This window comes from Cyrtonyx montezumae, unplaced genomic scaffold (assembly GCF_038088225.1).
Source record: "Cyrtonyx montezumae isolate F1298 unplaced genomic scaffold, pur_monq_1.0 scaffold_31, whole genome shotgun sequence".
NCBI lineage: Eukaryota > Metazoa > Chordata > Aves > Galliformes > Odontophoridae > Cyrtonyx > Cyrtonyx montezumae.
In genome coordinates this window covers 5,601,992-5,613,545 of record NW_027072036.1, presented here as the reverse complement: position 1 = coordinate 5,613,545, position 11,554 = coordinate 5,601,992, and the positions used below count along the sequence as shown (strand labels likewise).

Below are 11,554 nucleotides of genomic sequence, written 5' to 3'. Positions count from 1 at the left end.
AAACGTGCCCACGTTTGGTGCTGGGGGAACCTCCACTCGGGGCAGTGCTCACGAGGAAACCACCCCGGCACGGTCAGGGAGGCGGTGCAGAGCTGCCATGCACACAGCGAGGAGCGCCAGGAAGCCGAGCAGGAGCGCCCTGCGGTGCTTGCTGCTTTCGTGGCTTTTTAAAGAGTCAACTTTGGCCTCAAAGGGCCCAGGTCATCTCTGCAGGAGAGGCAGCGGGCAGTGCTGCCGGGCCCCACTGCTGCCTCTGCACAACGCCCGCGCTGCTTTGCCTCGGTGCCACCGGCAGAGATGAGGTGGGCTCCGGCGCAAAGCTGATCACAGCACGGCAGCACAGCCAAGAAGCAGGAGCAAAGGGAAGCTCAGGAGGAGCTCTGCACACCGGAGTCACCTGCTCCCAAAGCAAAACCTCTGGCTTGCACAAAGCAGTCCCAGCAGAAGCTGCCCGTGGCCGAAACCAGGCAGTGCGACCAAAGCCAACTCAGAAACAGGATTTCTTTTTCCCCCTCAGAATCAATTCTTAAGCAAAAGTCAGCTGAGCTATGCGTGAACCAGAAATGAAAGCCTGGGTGTAAAACAGAATCGCTCCAGCCCAAGGAAAGAGTGCAAATGAACATCGACCACAGTGGCTCTTACCTCCGTAATCTGCAATGGTGGGGCGCAGTCAACACAACAATGAAATGAGACCATGTGGGGAGGACAGGAACAGGCAGCAACACACACAGATAACACATTCCACAATGTGAGTGAGAGATGAGACGGGAGGGATGTGTGTGGGGGGAAAAACTCGGAGTTAATACAAGTGCAAACCAAGAGAAGTGACTAAACAATACAGGAATAAAAAAAAATAAGAGCCCAGATGGGACAAAAACCAACTGCTCTGCAGTAGCACGGGGTGAAACACAGCACAGCTGGGAACCTCCAGCCCTGCTCCTGTCTGGCAGAAACTCTTTACCCCTTCCTGGACTTTAGCACCTACAATCTCTGCCCTTCCTCTCCTATCTCTGCTCTGCAGCCACCGACCCACAGGTGTCCCCTAGGGATTCCCAGACCCTGGGACACTTAACTCTCCCCTGCCATCGATCCCGTGCTGCTCACACAGCAGCGCTCTGCTTATCAGAAACACAACTTATCTCTTTTGAAGAGGCTCCCTGGGCCCTCCCAGCCCTGGGTGGATGCCAGAATGGCCCCACTGAATGAGAATCATTACTGAGGCTGTAAAAATTTATGACTCTATTTACCACACCGAGACTCAAACTCCTTCTCCCTTCCTCCCGCAGCTGGAGTGGAGCGGGACTCTGCCCAGCAGTCTGAAACCACCCCAAGGCATCTGCCTCTCCCACAGCCCATAGAGGGTTTAGGACCTCCTGGAGGACGTGGCTGCCCACTGCCCCAGAAGTGTACCTGAGTGGACTGCGAGACGGCTTCATCGAGCGCGAGAGCCCGCTGGCACACCTCCTCCTTGATCCTGGCATACATGGCCTCGGCTGTCGAGTACTTTTTCTGCACCATCTCCCCTTCCTCAGGGTTGAGATCCTTGAGCTGCGGTCCGATTTTCAGCAGCTTGTCGATGTGAGGTTTATGTTCAGCAATAGACTCTCTCAGTTGCTAGGGGATGAGGAGCGAGGGGGGAGGGAAGGCAACGGTTCAGAGATGTACTGAAAGCTGCTGTGTATTTATTTCGCACCGTACTCGCAGGGTAAAAATCGCACCTGGCAGTGTGTGCATGCCACCCACACCTTGACCGAACACACCCTCCCCGTGCCCCAAAGGGGATGAGAAAGAACTTTCTCTTTGCATCTCTGTACCCTAAAAGCACAGTGCTGCTCTCCTTGCCACCATCAGGCAAGAGATTCAGAGGCAGCCAGGCTCCCCCGGGCTCCGTCTGCATCGCACAGAGCGTTCCAACTTAATGAGTGATTTCTGTGTTTCAGGACTGAGGGATCCTCACAGGACCCCCAAAAGGGAAACAACGGGAAGAAAACATCAGCGAAGGGTCCGCTCGGACCCCGTGAGAGCCGCACCCGCTGCGCCCAGCACGGCCGGCCCGCCTCCGCCAGCCCCTCACCCTCATGTCCTCCTGCTGCTGCTTGAGCTGCTCGTGGTCGATGGCCGGAGGGGGCAGCTGGGAGATCAGGGCCTGGGTCTCCTCGATCCACGGGCTCAGCTCCTCGTAGGTCTCCCAGAACTGGTTGACCAGGACCTGCGCGCGCTCCAGGCGGGCGTAGCGCTCCGAGTTGAGCTGGCTCACGGCCTCGTACTGCTGCACCAGGGACTCTGTTTTCTCCTGAAAGGAATGGAAGGAGTTGGGGATGGCTGTGGAAGGGCAGGGGGGCACTGCCAGCCCCACACTGAGCCTGGGTGAGCGGAGGAGCGCTCGGCACCGCGTCCCACGTGCACAAGCTGTAATTCCAATTAAAGAGATCCCACCATCCCCTCTCCCCAGACACTGCAACAAAAACACTGCAGTAAAAGAGAGTAATAAATATAAAGAGATCTTTACTGAGCGTCACCGGTGGGAATTCCTGACGATGGAGTAATTCAGACTGTGCTCAGCTGCCCCCGCTCCGCCCCAGGCTCACCTGCAGCACCGCTCTCTGCTCCTCCCCACACGTCCCAAAGATCTCATTGCGTTGGCTGAACAGCTCATCCATGGAGTCTTTGTGCCGGATAATGTCGATGGAAAAAGCCTGCAGAAAGGAAACCTCTAAAGGGAGGGAATGGACGAGAACTGGGTCCCATCTCCCCCCAGGAGCCCCTGCCAGACTGCCCAGAGCCAGCACTGCACTCTGCACCAAGCTCGGTGTGAGCGTCCCAGGCACACTGAAATTCCTGCTGAAAACACAGATTCCCACGTTTCTTCCTCATTACTCACCTACTCCAAGTTCTTTCTTTCAAAAAGGCCTGAAAACGGCACTGAGAACTCAGCACAGGGTCAGACACCAAGCAGCTTCCACCCCTGGGTCACCACCCCACACACGGACACGGACAGAAGCGTGGGGCAGCAGCCCGGGCAGCACGGGGCAGAGGAAGGGCTCTGCCACCCCTGTGCCACCAGCACAGCCCACAGCACTGCCCAGAGCGATGCCATCCACCACCAACTCTCCCAGGTCTGCAGGCTGAGCAGCAGGGAGGCTGAGCCCAGCAGAGCCCCCTCCATTACAACAATGCATCGTGTTCTGCTTTTCTACTTTAAATGCACAAAATCCAATAAGCGTACGCTGCTCTGACTGCCGGGGATGGCGAGGGAAGAAAAGGGCCATTTATTTAAAGTGCACGTTCCTTCAGGCATGAGCTCATCTCCAAGATATTAAAAAAAGAGCTTCTCTTTGTTCCACGTCTGGCTGCCGCGAGGGAAACAAGGAGACCCCCACTGCAAGGAACAACGAGCACAGAGGCAACGTGAAAGGACCCTGGTAAATCAGTAGGGCCGTTTCAGTAAGCAGGGGCAAGCAGAGCTTGCCTGATGGCCGTGGGGGGGCACAGCATCACCTGGCACCTGCGCATCCCCGGATCGCTGCGGTTTTAACGGCACCTGGAGCACCTCAAGGATCTCTCCTTCAGAAACCCAACACTTCATTTGTCTAAGTCCATACCCTCCATTTCTCCTGTTACTCACGGAGGACAAACACTGCACTTCTCTTGGTGCACAGAGCCTCTCCACGGCCACCCCACCCTGAGCCCCCCAGCCCGGCTCACTGCACCGCACCTTCTGCACCTGCAGCTGCGCCGTGGTCTGATCCTGCTCCAGACGGATGGCTCCGAGCGCCGTCAGCTTCCGCTTGGTCTCAGCCACCCAGGCCAGCTCCGCATCAGCTGCCTGCTCGTACTGGGGGGGAGAGGAGAGCTGCAGCCATGCACAGAGCGGGGCACAGCACAGCTGCCCCCGGGCTGAGCAGAGTGGGGCGGGGGTGCACTGCCCCTTTCCATCACGGGCACGGGGAAGGACAGACAAGGCCCAGAAACGCTGCCGAGCCCGCGGCGCTCCTCAGCTCACCTGCTGGGACCTCTGAATGGCAGCATCTATCTCCTCCACGCGCTGCCTGACGGTGTCGCTGACCATCTTGTAGCGCTCGTTGGTGTCGGAGACGAGCTTGTCCAGCCCCTCGCGGGCTCTCCACGGCACGAGCTCCAGCAGCGCCCGGCTCACCTCGTTCACCGTGTCCAGAACGAGCCGCTGCTCCATCACCTCCTTCTTCAGCTCCTGGGGGGCACACACGGACACATCCTTCAGGGCGGCGGTGCCAGCTGCCGGGCACACCCCAACAGAGGCTCCCAGAGCTCTGGGGACTGGGATCCTCCCCAGCCCTGGAGGTGCCCGAGGAGTGCGGGGCAGCCTGAGCTGGTGGGGGGCAACCAGCCCACGGCAGGGGCTGGCAGGTCCCTTCCAACCCAACCGTTCTGTGATGCCATGATTCTACCGGACGGGTGAGCAGTGTCCCCACTTCCATTCCCACATCACACGCTGGCAGGCCACGTCTCCCACACTCCCTCCCCAGGCAGTGAGCAGACCCCGCTGGCTCTCCTCCCACGTGGCTCTGCTGCACCCCACCTTCTGCCTCTGCTGGAACTGCGGTATCTGCTCGCTGGCCGGGGACTGCCCTCCGCTGGACGCCAGCTCATCCTCCACTTTGCTCATCCAGGTGCTGAGCTCCTCGTGCGTGGACTGGAACTTGGTGGCCAGCTGGCGAGCCTGCTCCAGCGTGCGCAGCGCCTTGGAGCTGGCGGCAGTGATGTCCGAGTAGCGGGTCTTAATCCCGTCCAGCTTCTCCTGGATGAGCAACACCTCCTCCCCTGCGGGACGGCAACAGGGGACAGGTGACAATGGATGGAGGGCCCACGGTGGCCCTTCATTTTAAATAGGTGCTCTCAGTCTCACTTTTCTGCACGTCTGTGCAACTTAACAGCCTATTTTCACAGCCAGGAAGCTGCTCTCGGAGCTGACATTTTCTGCCAGCTATGGTAACAGCCACCCCCTTCCTAGAATAGGAAGGAAATGTGCTGAGAAGCCTCGCTTTGCCACAAGCCCCAAAGCCACTGGGTCTCAGTCCTTGACTAATATGTCACAGTTCCCAGAAAAAAGGTCCAATTCACTCTACTGCTATTTCCGAAGGGACATGAAATTGCAAGCCAAATTCTTTGTAATTCCTCTTCCTGCTCCAGGGCTCCCACAAGGACAGAGGGCTGCACATCTGCTCGGAGCAGACCACATCTGAAGGAAATGCATTGCCCCGACCCCTCTTCCCACTCATAAACACAAACTCACACCCACGTGGCAACAGCAACAACTGCTCGGTATGGGAAAGCAATATTAGGAAAGGGCTTGGTGTATTTTTAACCTCTTTCTATGCGACTGAGCAGCTGGATGCAATGAGAAAACCCTCCCTGGTGTGACAGGGCTGCTCAGCGCGGAGTGCAGGGGTGGGAATCGCCGCTCTCAGAGCTGGGGGTGTTGTCTGGGATTTGCTCAGCTGGAGCACATGGGGCTCAGCACCCAGGCCTGGATGCACGACGCCCACTGTGGGAAGACAGGGAGGAAATGATCCGAGGGAGAGCAGCCTCCCCTGCACAGCACAGCACACAGCAGTTACCTGTGGTTTGCTTCAGGAGAGCCTGCCCATTTCTGATGGCTTGGTCCACGTTCTTCTTCCTGTTCACGATTTCCTCGTTCAGAGCCTGCACAGAAAGCCAAGTGGGACTTATCCCTCCGCAGGCTGTGCCAGCAGCCATGGGCACAGCCCTCACCTGGCACAGGGAGGGCAGAACTGCTCTGACCCTATTTCTCCTGCTCAGTGATTTACTGAGATTTCTGGGACCAAAGGCTCAAAACACAGTGCTAAAACCACCTCAAACCTTCGGGTGTGTACAGCTGAACAACTGAACTCTTAAACAGAGCTTTGCACGGCCCCGTGGAGCGGAAGCAGACGGCTTCCTCGGTGCCTGGCCTGGCCTGGCAACCCACTGGGCTGTCCACATTCACATCCCTGGAAGCAGCATGCAGCCTTCTAAAGGTGCAGGGTGGCCCAGCGTGCTCAGACATTGCTCACAAAGCAACTGAAGCTTTTGCAGCTCCCCCTGGGAAGCCCCTCTTTGGGGCTTCGATCACTGTTTTTTAACACGCCATCCCTTTACACCTCTCCAAGCCTAGAAATCGCAACGCCCGTTCTGCTGCTGGTTAAAATCAAAGTCAGACCAGGAACAAATGAAAGAAAACAAAACAAAATGGATTAACGCAACAAAATAAATAACACAAAGATGGAAGGAAAATGGAAAATACCAGCTGGTCGGCGTGCTGCTTCTGCAGGACGTCCCGTTTGTAATCCTTTACGGATACCGAGCCGAGCTTGTCCTCGACCTCAGCCAGCCAGTTGAGCACTTCCACCTCCTCCTCCCCAAAGAGCCTGGCGTTACTCAGGGCCTGCTCCAGCAGAGCCGCCTTCCGGCAGCACCGCTCGCGGACCTCTCCGTAGCGGCCGCGCAGAGAGTCCAGCTTCTCTGCCAGCAGCCGCTGCTCGGCCGCGCAGCTCAGGGCCGACAGCCCCTGCCCCACGCGCACCGCCTGCGCCACGCCGGCCGCGTGCCCCTCTATCTCCTCCTCTAGAGCCTGAGAGCCGGGACGACAAAATGGACAACAGAAAACAAAGATGAGCGGAAAAGATGAGACTGAAAAAAAACAACGAGAATAAATTAAAAGAAGGGTTCAACCAAAGCGAAACGGAAATAATGGGAAACGCAAATGAAGGAACGAATGAGATGCAAAACCTGTCTGGAAAACGGAGCCGAGGATTAAAAACAAAGATGAAAATGACAACGGTCCCTCTCTCCTGCAGCAGACGATGCAGGGTGCAAAGACATCAACTCAGCGCTGCCCACACGGAGCGCTGGGGACTGCAGCCTGCAGAGCTCCACCTCCACGCCTGGCTCACGCTGACCCCCCCTCACCACGGCACCCACACCCGCAGAGCCCGCGGCCCCACCTTGTGCCTGCCGATCTGCTGCTGGATCTTGGCGGTCTGCGTGCCAATGGGCTCCGAGTTGGCCAACTTCTTCTCCGTCACCGACAGCCAATCTGAGACGGGCTCCGTGGTCTCGTGGAACTGCTTCGCCAGCACCAGGATGTCCTCCAGCTGCTTCTGCCTGGAATTGGGACGCAACAAAGCGCTGAGGAGCGGCTTCCCTGAGGAGCAGGGAACAGAAGGCAGCTCCAGGAGACGGCACTGCCCCACCGCCAACGGAGCGCTGCACCACGAGGAGGTAACGGGTTCAAGTGAATCAGGATCCAAAGTGGAAACACTTCAGAAAGCACTGCAAGAGGAGGAGGGAACAGGAGCAGATCTGAGCAGCGTGGGGTGAGACCCCTTATCTGGGAAGCTGCTAAACAAACACAAAAAGCAGTGCAGAGAAACTGCTAACTCAACTTTTTCCTGCAGCTGTTCCTTCAGCACACAGCTTGTACTCCAGCAAAGAGGGCAGAAAGGTTCCCCTTATCCCATTTCTGACAGCATCCCAACCTCTGAGATCCTTCAACACGGACAGCTCGTGGCTGAGCCCCCAGCGTTCCTGCACTGCCACTGAGGACAGGCAGCAGTGGCACTGGGGCTGGGTGAGCCCATCCCCATCTGCGGCCATTTCACACCTGGGGAGGTGTGCTGGCTGTGTTACTGGCTGTGCAACCTGGCATATCAGCTCATGCAGCAGCCAGCAGATCAGATTCAGGCAGCAGAAAGGTGTCAACAGGATGCTGCTGTTAAAGCTGCACGTTAACGCTTAAAGGAATAAAAATAACATCCATCCCCTGCAGGGAATTTGTTTAATCTGAGCTCTTCCCTGCCATTGTAAACCACTGCTATCTAATTCGGCTCCCAAACTGGCTTTGATTTCTCATGTTTTCCAGCTGTGGTTTCCAGGATGTATCAGCGCAGAGATCCCTGCCAGCTCGCCACGTGTTGCTGTCTGTGCTGGGGCGGCCGTGGGGCTGAGCAGGGAACCAACACCTGCAGCTGTGGGGGGTGAGGGGAACAGGAGCTCCAGCCCCAGCCAGGAGCCCACGCTGCTGCCAGGACTGAGCCACCAGAGCAGTGCCACTGCCACAGCCCTGCGAGCGGCTGAACCCCACAACGCTGCAGGGGACCGAATGGCAAACACCACGTGCTGTGCTTCCGACGGGCAGCAGAGACACTCTGAGGGCTGAGCAGCAAACAGAGCTCTGCTCCCCGGGCTATCACGCTGCCCAGGAGGAACGAAGCCAGGAATGCAGAACGGCGGCAGAGCCGGGCACGTCCCAGTGCAGCACAGCACGAACACGCCTGTGTCCCCAGCACGAGGCACAGGAGATCGTGGTGTGCAGCCCCACAGAGCACAGCAGCAGCAGCAGCCTGCCTCACCTGCCCGCTGCCCGGCGCAGCAGTGCTGCCCAGCGGCTCTCCAGGCTCTGCAGCTGCCCGGTGATCTTCTCCCGGTCTGCGGGCTCGGCTGACTGCGCGATGCGCCCGCCCTCCGCCTGGATCATCTCCACGGTGGCTTTGCGGTCATCCAGGAGTCGCTGGAGCAGCTGCAGTGATAGAGGGAGGAACGGGGACAGAAGTTACAGGGCTGGATCAGTGGTTGTGTCCCTCAGAGAGACCAAATCTCCACTTGTCCCTGGGAACTGCTGATAAGCGCTGGGCTGAGCCCGAGGCCGACCAAGGAGGGCAGCCACTGCGCTCTGCCTCCGCCACCAAAACCAGTTCAAAAGAAACCCAAAGCACTTCTGGGCCAGAGAATGTCTCAGAGCTTTCCCCATCCTTCCCCCAAATGTACTGAGTTCAAGTTTTGAACCTTCACTCCAAATTCCCTCTTCAAAGTCTCAGCATTCAGTCCAAGCCTCGACAGGAATGCACTTCTGAAATATTTTACCGTGACTGCACTTGAACTTTTATGCCCGCGTTCACAAGGGCAGGCTGAGGCCCAGCCTGGTATCCTGGCTCAGCTCTCACAGTTTGTGCATTCCTTTTGTCCAAATCCCCACACCAGTAGCTACACCACCAGCTTGCTCCTGGCACAGCAGAACCCTCAGCACAAACACAACCAAATCTGGGCTGGGAAAACACAGCCAAGCAGCGGAGGCAGCAGCCAGCTCCCAGCCACACCGCTGGCTGAGACCACGGAGACGGCACGTGTGGGCAAACGGACTGCATGTGTACCACGGGGGTGTGGGGAGCAGCAGCAGAGCTGCTCAGAAAGGAGTAGAGCTGAGTACGTCCCCACTACACCTATGCTGCAACAGCTGGACCCCAAAACATCGCCTTCAAGACAGCCCGACCAGCCCCCAGTGCCCGCTCACCTTCTGCTCCTGGATCTGCGCTTTCACCACCTTGTACTCGGCAGAGGGGGGCTTCTGGTTGGAGATGAGCTCCTCGGTGTCAGCCAGCCAGCTCAGCAAGGGCTCCAGGGCGTCCTGGAACTTCCCGCAGCGCAGCAGGGCCTCCTGCAGCTGGGCGATCCTCTGGGCCACCTGCACAGCACCAGCACCACTGGGGACGTGGGGCAGGGGTCCCGCAGCCCCCTCTGCTCCCAGCCCCTCCCCGAGCCCTCACCTTCTTGTTGAGGGTGTTCCAGCGGGTGTTGATCTCTTCCATGTCATGTTCCAGCCCTTGGACATCACAGTTCTTCCCGGCGCTTTGGATGAGTCCTTGGCCAACTCCATTCACTTGCTGCAGCTTTAGCTGGAGAGGATCTACTTGCTCCTTCTGGAACAGCTGGGCAAGGGAAGGGGGGGAGAGAAAAGCTGTTTATTACACACACGCTGCTCTCCCACCCCGCTGCCATCCCAGGGATGCAAAGGGCCCTCTCCTCTGGAAGGAGGCAGGAGTTGCACTGAATTTGTCAGTTGTGCAGCTCTGCCTGCACGCCCGGGCACAGCACGGCTCTGCTCACACCCGCCCCTGCCCTCAATAGGAAATGCCCTTTCTCAAAGCACCCGAGCGAGGGGGAGAGAGCAAATCAGGACGAGATGAGAGCAGCTCTGCTCAGCTGTCCCTTTCACAGACAGCACTCCTGGGGAAGCAGCTCTTGCAGGGACGCTGCAGAGAACAGAGAGCCGGCACCATGCAGGTCTGTAACCCCGAAATCACAGACCCAGAGAAGCTGCTGCCTTGGGAAAGATGAGGGCCATGGGCAATTAACGCGGCACTCACTGAGCGCACCACTTATCTGGCGTGGCCTTTCCTGGGAACCCCGGGGGGGAAAAGCTCTGAAGAACAGAAAGATTTCACAGGGACGAAGTGCTCCGGCGCAGCGGGGAAAGCCCCGACCCGCGGGGCACAGAAATGCTTCACTGCAGCTCCACGACCGCTGCAGCACCATCCCAAAAAAGGGAGCGCAGCCGCTCCTTGTTTATTCTGGGACCTTGGACGGCGGAGCACACGGAGCGGTCGCCCGCAGCAGCAGCGCCCGGCCCCGCCGCACTGCCTTCTCCACGGGGCCACGGGCACACGCCTGCCCACCCCACTGCCTCCTCCTCACGCACCCAAGAATACACCGCCGTTGCCAGCAGCTAAAAGTGCCCCTGGAAACAGAGCCTAAAATGCACAACTCCTCCCAGCAGAGCGGCGGAGCCGGGCAGCGCAGCTCTGCCAACGTAACCGCTTCATCTCGGGAGGAACACGGGCACAAAGCGCACAACACCGAGCGCAGCTCTGCCGGGGGGACGGGGGCTGCCCCCATTTCTGTCCCGTTTTCACCACGGACACCTCCTCCCACCGGAGGGACCGACTCTGCTGTGCCGGGAGACCACGTCCCGAGCTGCCCTCCGGCTGGAAGCAGTGAACGGTGACACGGACTCTCGTCTCCCGGCCGCCTCTCCCGTACTGCTGATAGATGGAGCTGGCTGTCACAGCAGCCGAACCCACGGGGACAGGGCTGATAAGTGAGGCACACAACTGCTGGAGTGCAGCACGGCGCGAGCCCCGGCCACGCACACCAGCACGGACTGCAGCTGCAACCCTGGGATGGTTGGGGCAATCACAGCACGTTGAACATGCCTGGTTTTCTTTCCTCGTGAAGGATTCCAGCAGCTCAGTTCATTAACCCCAGCGTGACTCAGCTACGCAGCAATTTACCGAGCACCCTCTGCATGCAGAAAATCCCAAGAGACGCACGGACGGACATCTCAGGGAGCAGACACTTCTGCTCTGCTCCTCCTCCTCCTCACTTGCAGAGCACCTCCTGCAGCATCCCTTCCCTCCTGCTCTTCCAACCTCTGGGCCGACCATCCCAGCTCCATCCCCACCACTCTGGGGTGGGCACGGATGGGCAGTGCTGGACACAGAGCTGCCAACAGCCCCAGGGGCTCAGGGCAGGGGACAAAGGGGTACAGGACAGTGGTGACCTGAGGCAGTGGGAGCCCCTGGGGGTGCGGCCCACTGCTCCCAGCACAGTGTCCCCATCCCACCCGCACTCTTCAGGTGATAGAGTGCAGGAGATGACTGCTGCTGCTGCTCCGGGTGCTGAGTAACTTCTATCAGTTCCCCAGCAGTAAAGCTGCAGCAAAGCGGGGTAAAGCGAACCC

The 11,554-nt window shown here is 58.6% G+C and overlaps 1 protein-coding gene across 7 annotated transcripts in view; it reads right to left on the bottom strand.

Annotated features, from left to right (window-relative positions):
* MACF1 (microtubule actin crosslinking factor 1) overlaps positions 1–11,554 on the bottom strand; it is a 106,777-nt gene that overhangs the window by 17,212 nt on the left and 78,011 nt on the right. For 5 of the 7 annotated variants that reach the window (XM_065744628.1, XM_065744630.1, XM_065744631.1 and 2 more), the window contains 13 exons: positions 9,582–9,743; positions 9,329–9,499; positions 8,391–8,557; positions 6,984–7,143; positions 6,284–6,610; positions 5,598–5,682; positions 4,559–4,800; positions 4,004–4,210; positions 3,716–3,835; positions 2,589–2,696; positions 2,075–2,293; positions 1,411–1,614; positions 643–651 (listed from right to left, as the gene is read on the bottom strand). In XM_065744628.1, coding sequence (XP_065600700.1) covers positions 643–651; positions 1,411–1,614; positions 2,075–2,293; positions 2,589–2,696; positions 3,716–3,835; positions 4,004–4,210; positions 4,559–4,800; positions 5,598–5,682; positions 6,284–6,610; positions 6,984–7,143; positions 8,391–8,557; positions 9,329–9,499; positions 9,582–9,743 — 2,181 coding nt within the window. The remainder of the gene's footprint in view (positions 1–642; positions 652–1,410; positions 1,615–2,074; positions 2,294–2,588; positions 2,697–3,715; positions 3,836–4,003; positions 4,211–4,558; positions 4,801–5,597; positions 5,683–6,283; positions 6,611–6,983; positions 7,144–8,390; positions 8,558–9,328; positions 9,500–9,581; positions 9,744–11,554) is intronic. The other 2 variants (XM_065744624.1, XM_065744629.1) reach the window with 1 other exon arrangement.